At 60.1% G+C, this 17,517-nt stretch overlaps 7 protein-coding genes across 7 annotated transcripts; 4 read left to right on the plus strand and 3 right to left on the minus strand.

Annotated features, from left to right (window-relative positions):
- Window positions 1-393: 393 nt before the first annotated feature.
- GGS23DRAFT_467133 (DUF726-domain-containing protein) lies at window positions 394-3,240 on the plus strand. Its single transcript, XM_051514181.1, has one exon. It carries the CDS (start codon window positions 475-477, stop codon window positions 2,977-2,979), a length of 2,505 nt encoding a protein of 834 aa, XP_051373577.1. The 5' UTR covers window positions 394-474; the 3' UTR covers window positions 2,980-3,240.
- A 192-nt stretch (window positions 3,241-3,432) lies between these two features.
- GGS23DRAFT_595561 (DUF1857-domain-containing protein) lies at window positions 3,433-4,090 on the minus strand (the record flags this gene model as incomplete). The annotated part of the gene is made up of 3 exons (XM_051518334.1): window positions 3,433-3,470; window positions 3,534-3,558; window positions 3,614-4,090. The coding sequence occupies 3 exons, from the start codon at window positions 4,088-4,090 to the stop codon at window positions 3,433-3,435; spliced, it is 540 nt and encodes a 179-aa protein (XP_051373578.1).
- A 2,505-nt stretch (window positions 4,091-6,595) lies between these two features.
- GGS23DRAFT_562214 (uncharacterized protein) lies at window positions 6,596-7,121 on the plus strand. Its single transcript, XM_051515997.1, has one exon. It carries the CDS (start codon window positions 6,720-6,722, stop codon window positions 7,008-7,010), a length of 291 nt encoding a protein of 96 aa, XP_051373579.1. The 5' UTR covers window positions 6,596-6,719; the 3' UTR covers window positions 7,011-7,121.
- Window positions 7,122-7,448: 327 nt separating this feature from the next.
- GGS23DRAFT_604332 (eukaryotic translation initiation factor 4E) lies at window positions 7,449-8,429 on the plus strand (the record flags this gene model as incomplete). The annotated part of the gene is made up of 3 exons (XM_051519586.1): window positions 7,449-7,655; window positions 7,767-7,838; window positions 7,941-8,429. 3 exons carry the CDS (start codon window positions 7,449-7,451, stop codon window positions 8,427-8,429), a joined length of 768 nt encoding a protein of 255 aa, XP_051373580.1.
- Window positions 8,430-9,398: 969 nt separating this feature from the next.
- GGS23DRAFT_467291 (acetyl-CoA synthetase-like protein) lies at window positions 9,399-12,768 on the minus strand. Its single transcript, XM_051514183.1, has 2 exons — window positions 12,078-12,768; window positions 9,399-11,965 (listed from the first exon to the last, which is right to left on the minus strand). Exons 1-2 carry the CDS (start codon window positions 12,571-12,573, stop codon window positions 9,870-9,872), a joined length of 2,592 nt encoding a protein of 863 aa, XP_051373581.1. The 5' UTR covers window positions 12,574-12,768; the 3' UTR covers window positions 9,399-9,869.
- An 814-nt stretch (window positions 12,769-13,582) lies between these two features.
- GGS23DRAFT_562222 (bola protein) lies at window positions 13,583-15,341 on the plus strand. The gene is made up of 2 exons (XM_051515998.1): window positions 13,583-14,093; window positions 14,352-15,341. The coding sequence occupies exons 1-2, from the start codon at window positions 13,899-13,901 to the stop codon at window positions 14,685-14,687; spliced, it is 531 nt and encodes a 176-aa protein (XP_051373582.1). The 5' UTR covers window positions 13,583-13,898; the 3' UTR covers window positions 14,688-15,341.
- On the minus strand, window positions 15,192-17,465 carry GGS23DRAFT_595565 (uncharacterized protein; the record flags this gene model as incomplete). The annotated part of the gene is made up of 1 exon (XM_051518335.1): window positions 15,192-17,465. One exon carries the CDS (start codon window positions 17,463-17,465, stop codon window positions 15,192-15,194), a length of 2,274 nt encoding a protein of 757 aa, XP_051373583.1.
- Window positions 17,466-17,517: the final 52 nt, after the last annotated feature.

A 17,517-nucleotide genomic window follows, 5' to 3' on the forward strand; every position in this document is an offset into this window, starting at 1 on the left:
AGCCTCAATCTGCTCAACCTACAGCGGTGCCGCCCCGGTAACAGAGTAGGGCATCTGGCTATGGCGGGATCCGATTGGGTCCAGTAATTTGGGTGCCTAAGGCTGGGCAGCTTTAGGGTGGCATCACGGATTGTCGTAATTACCCCGTACGTGCATATGCATGTATACCTATCTACAGGGAGTCCTACCTATATGTAGGCAGTACCTCGCCATCCCTCGAGGCAAGGCGAAACCGGCCAAGTTCACCATCACGTCAGATCATGTCCTGAATCCCGACAACTTCCAGGACGTGTTGCCAACGGGATCCTATTAGCAGCACCTGCTGGACCAACTTGGGTGTGGAGTCCAACAGAATTCGAGAGAGGAGAGCAAATCTAGGCCAGTTGGGACACACACACACACACACACACCCCTCTATATATACCTACACCTACATATAATACGATACGCCGCGGGTAGCTCGCGTCGTTCGTCATGGCGCCACTCACCAACGAGCCGGACGCCGTGCGCGTCGTGCTGAATCTCGCCCGGCGCAAGGTATTCTATAACCTCATCCTTGAGATCGTGGCCTACATGCGATCGCAGATACAAGTCCCCGATCACAGCCCCGAGAGCTCGTCCCAGCCTTCTCCACGTTCGAATTCGGCGGGCGACGCGCCTCTATTCATACCCCGCAGCAGCAGCAGCGGCAACCTACTAGACGATGACGGCAATCCACCCTCGCTACCACTGCGCCCACGTGCCGCCGCGCCCCCGAGCCCGGCCCTAGTTAACCTGAGGAAGGCAGCGCTGCTCCATTTCGACTCGTGGCGCGATGAGACGCTTAGCAAGCTGAGGGAGGTTTTGGCCAAGGCGGACGACCAGAAGGTCGTCGACGCCCGGCGCAAGCGGACCGAACAGCTCAGCGCCAAGAGCAGGGAAGTGGCTAGTGACGGCGAAGACCTGCTTAGCTTCGGCGGCGAGCCGGCGTCGAGCCGGGGACCTTTGTTGCCGCCGTCGACCCTGGCTGACTTCCAGAACCTGTACCACCCCATCCCGACGAGGCTCACCACCATCCCGATGGAGGACCGCAAGGAGGTACTCAGCGCGACGCTGATCCTGCTGCTCTCCATCGGCAACTACTCGGCCTACTCGCGCACGCTCATCTGCTACCTCAGCTCCGCGCTCGAGATCCCGCCCCACTTCCTCAATACCGAGGAGACCGAGATCGCCACCACCATGGTGGAGGCCGCCCAGAAGGCCGACGCGGAGAGGCAGAGCGGCGCTATGTCGGCCGAGGCCGAGGCGCAAAAGCGGAGGGAGCAAGGCCAGGCCAGCCGCCTCTGGAAAGTCGGACTGGCGTCCGTTGCCGGCGCCGCCATAATCGGCGTCACGGGCGGGCTTGCCGCACCCGCGGTCGCCGGTGTTATAGGCGGTCTCATGGGGTCCGTCGGGCTCGGCGGCTTAGCGAGCTTCCTGGGCATGTTCTGGATGAACGGCGCACTCGTCGGCACCCTATTCGGAGCGTTCGGCGCGAAGATGACGGGCGAGATGGTAGATCAGTACGCCAAGGAGGTCGAGGACTTCAAGTTCCTACCGCTGCGGGAGGAGTGGGGATCCGGATGGTCGAAGACGGGCAAAGGAAAGAGCAACGACAAAGAGAGTAGTGCTGAGGCGCGGAGGCTCCGCGTCACGATCGGAATTAACGGCTGGCTGGTATCCGAAGAGGATGTGACCAAGCCGTGGCGGGTCCTAGGTGACGAGACCGAGGTGTTCGCTCTACGCTACGAGATGAAGAGCTTGATGGCACTAGGCGACCAACTCAAGGATATGGCGGCGTCGGCCATGTGGGTCGCGGTGCGGTCCGAGATCCTGCGCCGGACGGTGCTCGCTACCCTAAAAGGCGCATTGTGGCCCATCTTCCTGCTCAGCTCCGCATCCAGCGTCGACAACCCGTTCAGCCTAGCGCGCAACCGCTCCGAGAAGGCGGGCCGCATTCTAGCGGATGCCCTCATTAACAGGGTCCAAGGAGAGCGCCCCGTGACGCTGGTGGGATATTCGCTGGGCGCGCGGGTCATCTACGCGTGCCTGCGAGTACTAGCTGACCGGAAAGCGTTCGGGCTCGTCGACACAGTGGTCTTGATCGGGGCGCCGGTCCCGTCCAACGCGGTGCACTGGCAGATGATGCGGACGGTGGTGGCAGGCAAACTGTTCAACGTGTACAGCGAGAACGACTACATCCTCGGGTTCGTGTACCGGACGACGAGCATGCAGCTCGGCATCGCGGGGCTGCAGCCGATCGGGGGCGACATCGAGGGCGTCGAGAACCTCGACCTGAGCAACGAGGTGACGGGCCACCTGCGGTATCCGGAGCTTACGGCGAAGATTCTCGCGCGGTGCGGGTTCCCGGATGTGCGCGGCGGCGGAGGCGCCATTGAGAAGGACGAGGGCCGCATCGAGATCGAGCTCCGCGACCAGGACTGGGCGCAGAACGGGCTGCTGATCGACGTCGACGAGCAAGCGAAGCCTCCCCGCTATGAGCCAGGCGAGACGCCGAACGACAAATTCCTGCCCGACGTGAAGAATGTGTGGGAGCTAAAAAGCGATGCCTCCGTACGGGAAGCCAAGCTCAGGGCGACCAAGAGCGAGTCGGAAGGGCCGCCGGTGCGGCCCCCCCGGCCCGAACAGAATTTGGGCCACGCGGGCATCCGTGACGGCCTGGGGGCGCGTTCTATCACCGCCCCTGCCACCACGTCTGCTCGCATACCTGTTGCTGCCGGCGCTGCCGCTGCGGCCGGCACTCTCATCGGAGTTTCTTCCTCTAGCACCGGTGGCGCAAACAGGTTGCCGTCGCCGCCGCCTCCATATTCAATAGCGCACGACAGAAACGACGACGACTACGACGATGATTCGGACGAGGACGGCGGTGGGATCCGGATGATGGATAACGAGTCGGATGGAGAGCTCACCTTCATTGAGCCCTTGCGAATCGAGGATTAAGCGCTCCGGGGAGCTGGCGAGATGAAGGAGTATATGTATGCTGTACCCGTTGGCCAAGTGCAGGAGCGAGTATCCATTGTTATTGACTTCATATGCCTAAGCTATACCTAGGTATAGTTAGGCATCGTTTTTATTTAGGCAGGCATTTTTGAATTTAAGGGGCAACGGGACCGCCTCGTGCTATATAAACTCGAGGGAGACATGGTTCATGACTGGGTACCTCTCTATATCCACCCGAAGATCCAAGAAGCAACCGCGACAACGTCTATACGACGCTCTCACTTTTAAGGGGGTTGTCATCCGGCGATCCCTCTCCCACGAGACCCCGCAAACCGCAGCGGACAGGCGTCAGAATGGCTTGTACTGCCTGTCATCGGATCTCCCCTTCCTTAACCAGCCGACGGATTATATCGATGGAACTCTCAACGGCCACTTTTGCCAGCTATGTATACATTAGTGGTAGCGCGTGCGCGACCCCGAGCCGCAAAAGCCTGCGAAAGAAAGGGGGTAGATAAGAAGAGAAGTCGAAGGGGGCACCCGCAACGCAGGCATACACAGGGTCGCGGTAGTGGCAACAGCCTACAATTCTAGACCCAGAGCAGTAAATCCAAGAAAGGAAAATGCAGGAACCCACCTTAGTGCTCTGCTCCTCGAGGGCGCGCGCGGCCTCGCTGCCGTCGGCGATAGCGGGGCGGCGCCACTCGAAGACGTAGGTCATGAGGAGGTCGCCGGCGGAGCTGCGGCTGACGATGTTAGAGATGGTGGCGCCGTCGGCGAGCTGGGCGAAGTCGACGCGGCAGGGGGGGAAGAGGTGGCAGCGCTCGCGGACGGGAACGGGGTCGAGGGCAGGGGGAGCGCCGGCCGCCGCCGCCGCGGGGTCCGGATCGGGGCTGCCGCTCCCGGGGCGCGCGCCGGCGACGAAGCGAATCTCGCGCAGGACCACGTTGTCCGCCGACGAGGACAGCACGGTGCACGATCCGATCGCCGGCACGAACTCGTGCGCCCGGTGCACCTTACGCTCGAGCCCCGCCCACACCTGCGCCCCCGTGAGCACGGGCAGCGCGCCCGGCGGGTTGATCGGGGCCGTGTACGCGAGGTTGAGGGTCACCATCTCGCTGGCTTTTCACTGTTTTCTCGCCCGGCGACGCTGGAGGGAGGAGCGGTACGCAGGTTACAGGGCGTGTAGACGGCTAGATATCCAGGTAGACACAGAGGTGGGGAGGGAAACGCATGTTGACGGATCCAACGGGGAGGAGGAGGAAATTATACCTACCCAGCAGATATCGCGGCGACGCCGCGTTGGAATGCAGGGTATTGTTGGTGCTGCCCAGCCCAGCCGCGATGGCCTCCCATTCGCCGTGCCAGACCATCCAAGACCCTTGGCGCCGGCCTCGGGACCGAGCCTCCCTTGGGGAAATCCCGGATCCGCTACCTACTTGTCGATCTGGGATTTCTAGGATCGCCGGCTCGCGCAGCACCGCGATTCCTAACTGCTGAGGAGGAGGGTCGGAAGGGGATTGCTTAGATAGGTGCCTAGGTACGTTTAGAGCCCGAGGAGAGATGCGCTTTGTCGGTACGGTGAAGGAAGTTGCAGGCTGGCCCATCAGTTGAATAATGGGTTGGATAATCAAGCGAATATATAAAGTTGTCCACTTCCGATGCCAGCCCCCTTCTCCTCTTCCACTCTTCCAGCTGCACATACGGGCAACTAGCAACTGCATCGCTGCGTATCGCATGGCCAGAGGACAGGATATGCCGGCTTTGTCCAGCAGGTCATCCCTGGATGCAAAAGGCCGCGGCCAGCCCCGGGGCGAATCGACCCCGTGCTGCATTTGAGATTTTCTTTCGGCCCCAAAACACAGCGTCAGCTCGCTGTACCGGGAGGCGACATCTCCGGACGCCATCCCCTTTTCCCCGATCTGATGTCCGGAAACTGGTTCAGCCCTGGCCAACTGTTCCCCGCGATCCTGAGCTTAGACTCGCCCTTCCAAGGCTCATCTGAGCTCCTCTGCCTTCTTCCTCCAACATAAGCAGACAGTGAGATTCCCATCCGAGCTTGATGGCGATCGCGCCGCTAACTAGGTACGTCCTATGTCAGGTAGATGGCCGGCTGAACATATCTAAACGAGGAAACCTACACGTCTACGTTTTCACGTGGCCCTCATATGCCCACGTAGGGGAACCCACCGCACCGTCCCCTGTCTCGCCGACCCGACCTAGCGTATAGCAATCATTTTCAGGCGAAGTACGGATGCGTCCGCATGCTCTATAACCAACCCTTTAGTAAGTACGTTTGGCGATTTCCACAAGCGTTATGTGGAAGAGTCGGCAGCCGGGCTCAGCCGGGTAGCCCGATTTACGCTCGTTCACCACATCCTCGACACGACATAGTCGGGTTCCGGCTCAGCGAGCGATACGACACCAACGAGGGTGGTGATCGGCCCTGAGGCTATTGTACTATCTATTCGTGCGAGCAGTTGTAGGTTTCTTTCTACTTAATTGTTTGTCACGTAGCTGACTCGAGCGACGTATAGCAGTACGGGTTGCGCGCAGAGGTAGCAAGGGAATGTGGGTGAGGAGAGTGTATCGACTGACCGTCTAAGAAGGAAATCTATGAAAGAGTGCGGAGCGACTCGACATATATAAGAGTGCTCAAAAACTAGAAAGGCTATCCGCAAAGCAGAGGAGCGGGCAGCCCAGCAAGGAGGGCTAGACATAAACGCACTTTCGGGAGACGATTTACTACGAGAGATTTTGCGTGTAGTACGCGAAAAAAAAAGTTGCGAGTGCGCCAAAAAGGGAGGAAAGAAAGATGGAAAGAAATAATTAAAGTACAGGTTTAGGGGTTTCGTAGTTTTGTTAGTGTAGTGGTGCGGTAAGACTAGGCTACGTAGCCTTTTGGATGAGTATTTATATGAGTCTCGCACTTAGATTTTCATAGATCAGAGTTAGACCTGTAGGTATCACGACCTACAGCTATTTACTCTTTTCTCGATATGCCTTCGACCTCGTTCTAGTCGTTCTAATCCTTTCCTTTTCCTTATCCTTTCCCAGCTGCCGTTTTCAGCTGTCCGATCAGCTGATTACAGCTGTTCATAGCTGTGATATAGCTCGATCGGCACTGGGTCAGTTGTTGGCAGTTAGGTAGTCTTATTGCCCATATAGGTCTCTAACAGCGTGCCTACGCTGCTCCTGCTCGGTACTAAAAATAAACTCGAATTATTCTGTAAAGCAGAATGATTTAAGCTTTATTTTATATTTGCCAAGTTCTCTAAAGGCTGGGTTAGGTATTAGATATTAAACAAATGTAAAGATAATCGAATTAGTACCATACCGCCGGGAAGAAACAAAGGGAGCGGGGGTCTTTAATATTATCCGAGAGTAACACCTAAGCACATACATCATTATTAGATCCAGACGGATGGCGAGCCTCTCTCCCTGGCTGACCTCTTGGCCCGAATGCCATAGTCCATAGTATGCGCCGTTGGAACACGGGGGGCCCTGCTGATCCTAAGCTCGACGTCAAGGAACGCCCCGCCGCCAGCTCCCGCGGCAGCTCCCGCGTCCTACTTCAGATATTCTTCCGGTCGGTACCAGCAAGGTGCGTGTGTGTACCGAGTGAACTGCGACGAAGAATCGAGACTGATATACCTACCTCCCTACCTACCTACCTATACCCAGGTACCTAGGTAAGTGGTAGCGCCACAGGTGGGTGGGCAACAGCCGAAGCGGCTTGGTGCATGAATTCGTTATACTGTTTCCTTCGCTTGTGCATAGTGCTTTCTTTATACCCTCCAAACACACGGGTTTGTGCATACATCGCATGGCTAGGCGAGAAAATGCCCCACCGCTACAAACCGGCGCAAGCGATGATAACTTCTCCCACCCAAGAAAACACCATCACCCTGCCCATCCGCACAAGAACGCTCTGCCGCTCTGCAACATCTCTATCTGGCAGCTTCTGCCCGGCGCAAAAGTTGCAGCTTTTTACCAACCCACCGCCCCGCGTCCTCCCCAATTCTCGAAACTGAAGGAGCGAGTCTGCGACTTAGCTACCCCTCTCCTGTCCTTGTTCTTGTTAATTCTCCCTCTTCTTTTTTTTTTTTTCCATCGGCGCCTCTCCGCCTCCTTCTCTTATCCCTCTTGACCGTTTCCTAGCCCACCATCTCTCCCCCTTCTCCCTACCAGCCGCCGTTGCGCGAGAGGAGAAAACCTAACGAGAGAGTCCTTCTTGTCCTTTCTCTTACGGACACCAACTGCCTCTATCTCAAGGCATCAGGCAGCACTCGCCCACCACCATTTGCCTAGGGTTCGATAGGTTGGTCCTTTCAGGCGCAGCCTCGACATTCCTTGCCCGCTGAGGAACTTATCTTTGATCGCAAACCAACGAACGCCTCGTAGGCCTCGACCGTACGGTTTTAACCTCTTGTACCTTCACGCTCCGTACTTAGACCTTTCCTTCGCCCAACATGTCGGAACAAGTCGATCAGCCAGTCGATCAGCAGGTCGACCTCACCACCATCCCCATCGACCCCACCGGCGACAAGGGCCAGGATTCCCCCGCCGACCGAGATGACGAACTGATCACCGTGTTCCACAACAAGGACAACTTCAACGTTAAGCACCCCCTGCAGAACAAATGGACGTTGTGGTTCACGAAGCCCTCCAGTGGCAAGGTTGGTTTATTCCCCTCCGCTGCGCATATTCTACAACCAGCCAGTTTTCACACACTCTCTCTATATATATCTCGCCCGCGAGTTCTAACTAGCGATTTTCTTCCTATATAGGGCGACAACTGGAACGATCTTCTTAAGGAGGTCATCACGTTTAATTCGGTCGAGGAGTTCTGGGGGATTTATGTGAGTTCTCCCTCTTATTTCCTCGGCATCATCCACCCCGATTGTATTCGGTCCGAACCTGATCCGCAATACTGACGCAAGTCATCTACCCCGATCTTACAGAACAACATCGCGCCCGTCTCCGAACTGGCACTGAAATCGGACTACCACCTCTTCAAGGAGGGCGTGCGGCCGGAGTGGGAGGACCCCCAGAATAAGCATGGCGGCAAGTGGTCCTACCAGTTCAAGGAGAAGCGCAACGTAGACATCAACGACCTATGGCTCCATACGATGCTGGCCGTCATCGGCGAGACCCTCGAGGAAGAGGAGGACGGCGAAGTGATGGGTGTCGTCGTCAACGTCCGCAAGGCCTTCTACCGCATCGGTGTCTGGACACGAACCATTGGTAAGAGCATCCCGGGTCGTGGAGACGGCGACGTCGCCGGTGGCAAGGGACGTTCGGTCGAGAAGGGCCAGCGGATTCTGCACGCTATCGGAAAGCAGTTCAAGGAGATCCTCAAGCTGCCCCCGAGCGAGGTCGTCGAGTTCTCCGGCCACACCGACTCCGCCCACAGCGGCAGCACCCGAGCCAGGTCCAAGTTCACCGTCTAAGGTGTCGTCGCCCTCTCCAGCCCGGCCGGCTAGTTTGGCCAAGGAAATCGAACCGGCACGGCTGCTCTTGGGGCAAATCGTTCTTCGCCACGCCATCCCATCCTCGGCGCGGGCCCTCGGTAAATGAGGAATATCGATCTGCTGACCGGTCACTCGCCGGCTCGCCCTACGGTAAGTGTACGAAACGAAGTGGAAAAGCAAAGCTAGCAGAGGGGTGTCGTCCACCCATGGGAAGAGGAAAGAGGGTTTAAAGTATCGGGCGGCGGTCGCGATCGTCGTCCATTGATATGAACAGACGGATATTCTGCTCGCACTAGGCGGCACGGCTGTTATTGGTTGCTCTCGTCGCTGCGCGAGTACCGACTTTTTCTGTTTTTTTTTTTTTGTCTGTCTATCTCACGGCAGTGCCACGGCATATGCCTTTTTTTAGTCTTCCCTTTCCTTCTTACTTTCCTCCCCCCCCCCTTCCCCCCCCCCTCTCTCTCCCGCGCAGACAGCAGACGAATATCATGATAATTGCTCTAAACCAGAGTTCGTACTAGATCGCGTCCTGTAGAGACGATTTAATACCTATGTGGAGGGCATCCATACGTACACCGTGTCTGCAGAGTGCCTACTTGCTACATGGCTTGTGACGGATGGCGCGTGCCGAAGTAAAATAGGTATTACCCCTAACTACACGGGGGACGACGTAAACTCGTCATCTACTCGGGCACGTACGCGTCTAGTTCCCAGGTCGACCAGGCCCGAGGCGCGCGAGACGCGAACTTGTCGCTTCGGGCTGGCATGGCAAGCAAGTAAGCAGACCGCACGTGTGCGGGCGCGGGGTGTGCATGCGTAGGAGTAGAGTACGCGCTGGGGCATGTGGGAGAGGGGAGATGGGCGAACGACAAAGAAGGGAACGGGGACGACGGACCCGGAAGAGGGTGACCGATACGGGGTGATGCAGGAGGAAAGCGTGTACGTGTGAGTAGCGCAAAGAGAACGCAGGAGAAGGCGCCGGGAGGGGAGAGAGTGGTAGTAGTATAGTAATTGTTATTGTTGTAGTAGTATAGTAGTAGTAGCGTAGCAGCAGCAGCTATTCCGAGCCCCTCCTAGGCCATGTAAAATCGACACACGCTCTCCCGTGGCCGCTCGTTCCTCGTCTCGCGGCCTGCCATCGCGACAACGTCGAGTGTATAGTAGTAGGCGAGACAGGCCGGTCAAATCAACGTCCCGCACGCGTCGGGGTCCTTCGTCCTGATATACCCTTTATATACATCCATCCATCCATCCATTCATCCCTCCGTCCCTCTCCCCCCACGTCTTCCCCTCAACCAGGGCCCCGCACTCCCCGTCTCAGCTAGCTAGCTAGCTAGCTCCCTTCGTCCGAGCGGCGAGAGAGAAAAGAAGAAGAAAAAAAACTCACCCGCCCAAGAGTTCGACGCACCTTCTCCCGCATCACATCTCGTCGCCGCTGAAGTCGTCGGTGAACACCTTGCGCAGCAGCTCCTTCTTGTTGATCTTGCCCATCGCGTTGCGCGGGATGTGGTCGACGACGCGCAGCACCTGCGGGATCTTGTAGTTGGCGAGGCGGCCCTTGAGCGCGCGCCGCATCTCGAGCGGCCGCCAGGGCGGCGCGAACCCCGGCGCGTGGATCAGCACCGCGCCCACCTTCTGCCCCCACTTGCCCGACGGCACCGCCACCACCGCCGCCTCTGCCACTTCCTCCAGCGACAGCAGCTCCCGCTCCACCTCCAGCGCCGACACCTTCTCCCCCCCCGACTTGATGATGTCCGCGCTCTGCCGCCCCAGGATGAAGTACATCGGCCCCCGCGCCCACGGCCCGCTCCCCGGCCGCCCCGCCCCCGCCACCGTCCGCCGCACCGCCACGTCTCCCGTCTTGAACCACGGCCCCCGCCCGTCCTCCGCCGCCACGAACTCCTTCGCCGTCGCCGTCGGGTTCGCCCAGTACTCGCGGAATACGTTTGCCCCGCGCAGCTGGATCTCGCCCGAGCGCTCCTTGCGGCTGTCCGGGGAGGCTCCGCCTTCCGCCTCCCCCTCGCCTTCCCCCGCCGGCGAAAGGTCGTCCTCGATCACTTCCCCCGTCTCCGTATCCACAAGCCGCGCCTCGACCCCGGGCAGCGGCCAGCCCACGCTCCCGTCGACGCGGTCGCCAAAGTCGAGACCGCACGATAGCGCCATGCCGACCTCGGTCATGCCGTACCGCTCGAGCAGCACGTTCCCGCGGCTGAGGTCCTTCCACGCTCGCTTCACGGGCGTCGGGAGCGCCGCCGACCCCGAGATCGACACGCGCATGTGCTCCGGGCTGATGCCGACGCGGCCGGCCTCAGCCACGTTCGGCGGCAGCGCCTTGTGCGTTGAGAGGAGGCGCGTGTACACCGTGGGCACGACCGTAAAGAAAGTGATCTTCACGCGCGACATGTTCTTGTACTTGTCCTCGTTGCCCTGGTTGGCGGTCGGCTTGGCCGGCTCGGGCAGCTTTGTAGCCACCGCTGCCGTCTCCACAGCCGGGGTGTTGACGCCGCTCGTCGACACGACGGGCGAGCTGAAGCCGGTAGAGGTGATGGCCGGCTCGTGCGCGGCGCCGTTAGTCTGCTGCGCGGTGGAGGTATTGATGGGGTTCGCGAGCACGACCGGCTGGTTGATTTTAGTGGCTAGATTGTTCACCTCGGCCGAGAGCTGGCTGATCACAGTCGCTAGACGGCTGATCTGCAGAGAGAGAGGCTGGCCGAAGCCGTTGAGCTCCACAGCGGGGGTGGAGGCGCCAGTCACCTCTGTGATGGGGGTGGTGGTACCGTTGGATTCTGGGGCTGGGACATGGAAGCCGTTGGTGTTCACAGCCGGAGGCTTCGGAACATCGAAGCCGTTGATGCCATTAAGCTTAGCGATGCCGTTTATTTTTAACGGGTGGGAAACACCGTTTGCCTTGACAACAGGCTGAGCAATATCGCTGGCCTTGGTGGGCGCCGCAGCGACCTGGGGCGAGTCCAAGAAGGGAGTGGCAAAACGACGCCACACGGTGTCAGCATTGAAAGGGAATAGGAATTCGATGCTGCTACCGGCAAAGAGGGGCGTCAGGAGGGCGTTCACGGTGCCGTGGATGTGATGAAGGGGAAGCACGTGAAGGAGGCGATCCGACGGTGAGTATTTCCAAGCCTCAATCAGGGCGCGGGCCTGAGCTGTAAGTGCACTCTCGGGCAGCAGTACGCCCTTCGGCCTGTTGGTCGTGCCGGATGTGTAAAGCATCATGCCGGCGCCCTCGGCATTGTCATCCTCTAGGAGCGTCACGGACTCGAATGTCTCCGAGATGGCGCCGAGGTGCTTCGGCAGCTCCACGGGCGTCGGCGAGGGCTGGACATCGAGCTCCGGGGATCGCGTAGTGAGGACCTCGTCGACTTTGGCGGTGTACTTTGGCGAGTGCAACAAGAGCGAGGCTTGGGATTGCGATAGAATATATTGCAGCTCGGGTGCTGGAAAAGGTGGTGATAAAGGTAGGGCGATAGCGTGTGCGGCTAGAACGGCAAGGAATGTGACTGCATTTGCAGGAGTCAGCCACCCGTGCATCAACAAAAGAGAGGGCCAACCCGTGAGGGCCGACCCCAAGGCACATCAGCTTTTACGGTAAGGAAACCAGGTCACGCTTACCAACATAGTCGTAGCTGTTCTCTACCAGGAACGCCACCCGCGCCCCTCGGATATCCGACTTGCCTGCGGCGGCAAGTATGCGGTCACGGACACGGGACACATCTGGCAGGATCTCGCCGTACTTGAATGTGCGGCGGGAGAGGCAGTGGACGACGGCAGTGGATTGCGGGTTATGACTCGCTATGGCGTCGAAGATGGGCAGCTTGGGGAGGGTCAGAGTGGAAGCCATCCTGAAGTGATGTGGGCAATATGTGCCGAAGGGAGGGATGGGCGGGCGGAGTGTTGAGGACGAGCGGTGCGCTGGGGCGATAGTGGAATATATAGCAGTGGCAGGACGCGCTGCGGTGGTACGGCAGGGGACCCAAAAACGGCCAACCGAGACAGCAGATCTGGTTCCAGCGGCGAGGCGCTGGGACGAAGCCGAAGACGACGAGAAGGAGGACGATGACGAGGTAGCCTTAACAATCTGACGGAGGCCACTGCCACGCAATCGCATCACTGGGTTAGACAGGTCGGCGGTAAAACTAGCTGGCTAATACCTGGATGCCACAACCGCCTCGCCTCGACACTTCTGCCCCACGCACGACCCCTTCTGAATAGGCAGGAGACGGAAGCGGAGGGACTGGGGGAAAAACGGGGGTAGGTATTTGAAATACCAAGACACTGGCGAGCAGGGGGAGGAGAGAGCGGATGCTCGAGTCGGCTTGTTTAGTTGACGGACGGACAGTATAGGCAGATTGTAGGCGGACGGCGGGTCTGGCTGATTGGAGACAGCTTCCTCCCGGCAGGTAGCTGGATGGTTGTGTAGGAGGTAGGCGATGTGTGTAGGTACGGAGGTGTGTATGGAGTTAGGTAGATGCGGAGTGGTGTAGTGGTGGGCATCTACTTTACTCCGTACCGGATGGCATCCCCCTGTCGGGCTTCTTCTTTGTCTCTCTCTGGCTGTCTCCGGCTCTCGCTCTCACGCTCTGCTTCTTTTTCGTCATGCAGCTGGCTATCGGGTAATGTTTTTTCGAATATGCCCGAGACCGTGGGGGAGTGGACCCCTGCTTCGTCGGGCAGCGGGCACTGAAAAAACCCCCCGAAAAGAGATAATAACCCCCCCAAAGAAGCTGTCTGTGGATGCAGAAGGAGGATGAAGCATCGCAGGGTGTGGAAAGGTCGGAAAGTGTTGAGATTTCGGGGTCGCTTTTTTTGCCGTAGCGACAGGCCATTGGTCAATTAGGCCCAGCGCCCTTTCGCAGCCCCCTGCTAGCTTCGCCAGGCGGCCCTGGTCGGCGTCGGCTGTCCGAAAAGATGCTAGCCCAGCCTACAGTGGCGCCAGCGGACGCCAGGAGGGTGGCAGAGACCCACTGCCACCTGCATGGGCAGTACAGAGCAGACCTACCTGTAGGCTGGTACCTTTAGGTGCCTACCTACCTAAGTAAGTACCTAACGTCTGGTAGCCGGACAGCTGGACAGGTACCCGCGGGCAACCGACAAGTCAAGCAGAAGCAAGTAGACGTCACTGAGGTACCTAATAATCTGCTGACGGGCAGATCCCTTCCTATCCCTTCTTATCCCTCATCATCCGGCTTCGTCCCGCCCTCATCCACGATAGCTTGCTTACGGCACACCACCTTGTCGCTTGTCTGCGGTTCGCCAGCTCTCGCCGCCGACCCGCTGCGCCAAGCCTATCTCTACCAGACAAGCTCAGCCTAGCTATCCCGTCATCGGGGATTGAAAAACGGTTCGACGCGCAACACCACATCTAGAACCCGACGACACGAGGGAGGGTAACGTTGCCTACCTACCTACATCTTCCACGAGCATCCCATCTACATGTTGCCGCGACACGTGCATATATTGCCCAGGGCAGCGATAGCAGCAACAGCAGCGACACGAGCAGCCCTCCCCGCCGCCGCCCCCGCCGCCGCACCACCGCCAGCGAGACAGCTTGCCACCATGGCGTCATCGTCATCGCCGCCGCCGACCACGACGTCGAATACGCCGATGGAGGACGCCATTCGGGCAAAGGTGAATTTCCCACCCCCCGCTGTCGCTGTGCCGACTCCACCGCGCGCGCCTGACCTCGTTCCAACCGGGCCGAGCAGCAGCAGCAACGGTAGCAGTGGAGGGCCCTAGCAGGCGGTCGTAGTACTACGACACAGTAAGCATCTCACTAATCCCGAGCACACGGCGCTAACCCGCGGGCCTGCGTGCGCGGTGCGCGCGGCCCCCTCCCCTCTCCTGCGCGCGCCGCCGCCGCTCCCCTCGCCCCCCCCCTCCTCGCAGATCACCCAGGCCCTGCAGCCCTCGCGTCTGGAAATCTACAACGACTCGGCCAAGCACGCCCACCATGCGCCCATGGTCGCCGCCTACGGCCGCCCCGGCGCCGCCGCCGCCGACGGCCCCAAGGAGACGCACTTCCGCCTCGTCATCACCTCCGCCGCCTTCGTCGCCAAGCCCCAGCCCGCCCGGCACCGCCTCGTCTACCGCCTGCTCGCCGCCGAGCTCGCCGCCGAGGGCGGCGTCCACGCCCTCCAACTGAGCACCACCACCCCCGACGAGGAGGAGCGCAAGAAGCAGCGCGCTGCCGAAGCCGCCACCGCCGCCGCCGCCGACGAGTAGTAGTGGGGGTTTCCGCGGCCGAGGCGGCAGGGCGCGCGTACGTGTGCCGTAGGGCGCCCGCGGGGCTAGCTCGCGGAGGATAGCAATGTCGCGGAGCCGAACATACACAGAAGTGCACTAAACGGTGCGTCAGGAGCAGAAATACGGCCAACCGGCGACTGTCATTCTTGTAGACTAAGCGGGCGTTTTGGAAGTCAAGCTCAACACACCATGCATACCGCCTCCGAGACTCTCTCCTAGTAATATGATACGTGACAGGTCGTGATTCACGTCCACATGTATGTACACACCGAAAACACGCTCCGTAACATGCTCCGTACTCGTCCGTAGACATGCTTCGACCGCTACGCCGCGCGAATAAACGATGAACGTGGGGGGTATCGTCGGCGCCGCACCGCACCGCAAAGCACACGCAATAACTCCGCCTCCTAGAAAGGAAAGAAACACCCATAGCCAACCCGCTAAGCCAGCCGAAGCCAGCAGCCACCCCTCGCGCTCGCGCGCTTACCCTCCCCCCGCCGTCGACGCACCCGTAGCCGTAGGCGCCGCGCTGGAGCTGGCCGCGCAGCTCAGCGCTTTGCGCCTCTGCACGAACCTGAGGAACGGCCTGTCGTCGTCGACGGCCTCGGCCTTCTTCTTTTTCTTCTTCTTCTTCGCCGTCGCCGGGGGCGCTGTGCTGCTGCTGGGCGCTGCGGGGGGTGCGCCGGCGCTCGTCGCGCGCTTCTTGGGAGTGCTGCCGAGCTCGACGCTAGGCTTGCGCTTGTGGGCGTCGGTGAGGCTGCGGGCCGAGGCGTGGAGGGGCGAGGAGCTGGGCTCGCGCGGCGGCGAGACCGCTGCCGAGGGCGGCCGCGCGGGGCTGCTGGGCGTGGCGGCAGCTAGCCCCCGGTCGCCCGAGCCCGTCGGCTGGTGCGCCGGGCTGGGCCGCCGCGCAGAGCTGCTGGGCACGGCGGCCGGCAGCTCCAAATCGCCCGGGCTCGTCGGCTGGTGCGCCGGGCTGGGCCGCCGTGCAGAGCTGTTGGGCACGGCGGCCGGCAGCTCCCAATCGCCCGGGCTCGTCGGCCGGCGCGCCGGCGCGGGCGGCCCCGGCGACGCGACGCTGAGAGGGCGTGGTGAAGGGAGGCGCGGCGAGGAAGGTCCCGGATCCGGGCCGCCTACGCTCTCCGCGAGGAGACCGCGGCCCGCTGGCGCCGGGGTGCTCGAGGGCACGGGCGCGACGCGGTCCGTCGGCGGCGCGGTTCTCGCGCTGGACACCGCCGGCGCGGTCGCAGGCGTCAGGTCCAGGACCTGCCTCGCGGCGCGGAGCTCGTCGGGGTACGCGTCGAGCGTCGCCTGGAGGTTTTGCTTGGTGACGACCCGGCTCGTGTACAGGGGGTCGTCGTCGATGTCGTTGTACCAGTCGATGGCGTTCATCGCCCGCGCGGGGGGCTCGGCCTCGTCGCATTCCGCCACGTAGGTGACGTAGCCCTCGTGCCAGGCGCGGATGAAGTCATCGTACAAGGACGTGCGTATCCGCCTCTGCTGCAGCTGGATGTATATGCAGGCGATCACGAAATCGCCCACGCTCCCGCCGTAAGACGGGTACGTGCTAGCGAACCGGATGAAGGGGCCCTGTGGCGCTGAATCGGCCTGCATGACGGCTGGAGGAAGCCGAGGCTGGGGGGTAGGCGACGCAGGGCGTACCGGTTGGAGGGGCGCCGATGAACGCTGATGCGCGGACGAAGGCGGACGAGCTGGTGGCGAAGTCGAATATGTGAGATCTTCGGGATGGATGTACGATTCCCGGGTGGGAGTAGCGTCTCGCCTGGCGCGCTTGTTGGGCGATATCGTGCGCCGAGCTTCATCCTGTATGGTGCACGGCACATTTGGCGAGGATGTGAATTTTGCTGGTAATGACTTCTCAACGTCTGCCTGTCCATGCCGCAAATTCGAGGCCTCGTAATGGAGATGCGACTGTCTCGGTTTAGCCTTGGGCGGTTGATATAACTCGGGAACACGCCTATATGGTCGTGGTTGTGGGCCCTGTTCCGGCTTCCGTCCGGACTGGACCTTTGGTTCCTCGGACTGTTGGGTGAGGGTGCATGGCACAGTCTGAGCCTGAGCGGACGGCGGTGTACCGCTTATCAGACCAATTGGCTTGCTGACTTCGAGGGCGTTGTCGTCGACGGTATTAGGCACCTGAACCTCAAGCTCATCCTCCTCTTCCGGGGCGCTCGATGGGAGGTAATATAAGCTCCGCCGCCGTGGAGTGGGGGATGCTGCAGACGCAGGAGATGCCGTAGGCTTGGGCGACGGTTCTAGCGGTACTTGTGTGAGGAACTCTTGTTCATCCTCCTCCTCGCTTTCGATATTTTCCTCCTCGACGTTTTCGATATTCTCCTCCTCGATGCTTTCGATATTTTGATGCCTAAGAGGTGGGAATTTATGACTAGGGCTACTCTCAGTCCAAACAGAATCAGAATGATGTTCAGCTTGACTCGCTTCCCGCTGGTCCTCATCGCTGGGATCTTGCGACACGCCAATTGGACGAAGACTGTCTGTTCGTGTCGCTCGTAATTGTCGGGCATGCCATTTCTGCAGATTTTCAAGCACATGTCGGGGTACATTCGGAGATCGGTCTGCGTGCGCTGTCGCCCAGGATTCAGGGAGGTCGAGAAGCTTCTGCTGATCGCTCGGAATCAGGACGAGACGGCGTCGGACCGGGGTCTCTCCGAGAACATAGGATGGAGAAGATTCGGAAGAGCCCCGGACCTGTGTCGGCGGGTTCGAGGCTCTCGACATGTCCACCAAGTTAGGGCAATAAGGAGGTACGCAGTGCTCAATTCGCGTAGCA

The sequence above is a fragment of the Durotheca rogersii genome (assembly GCF_024521655.1).
Source record: "Durotheca rogersii strain YMJ 92031201 chromosome Unknown GGS23scaffold_6, whole genome shotgun sequence".
NCBI lineage: Eukaryota > Fungi > Ascomycota > Sordariomycetes > Xylariales > Xylariaceae > Durotheca > Durotheca rogersii.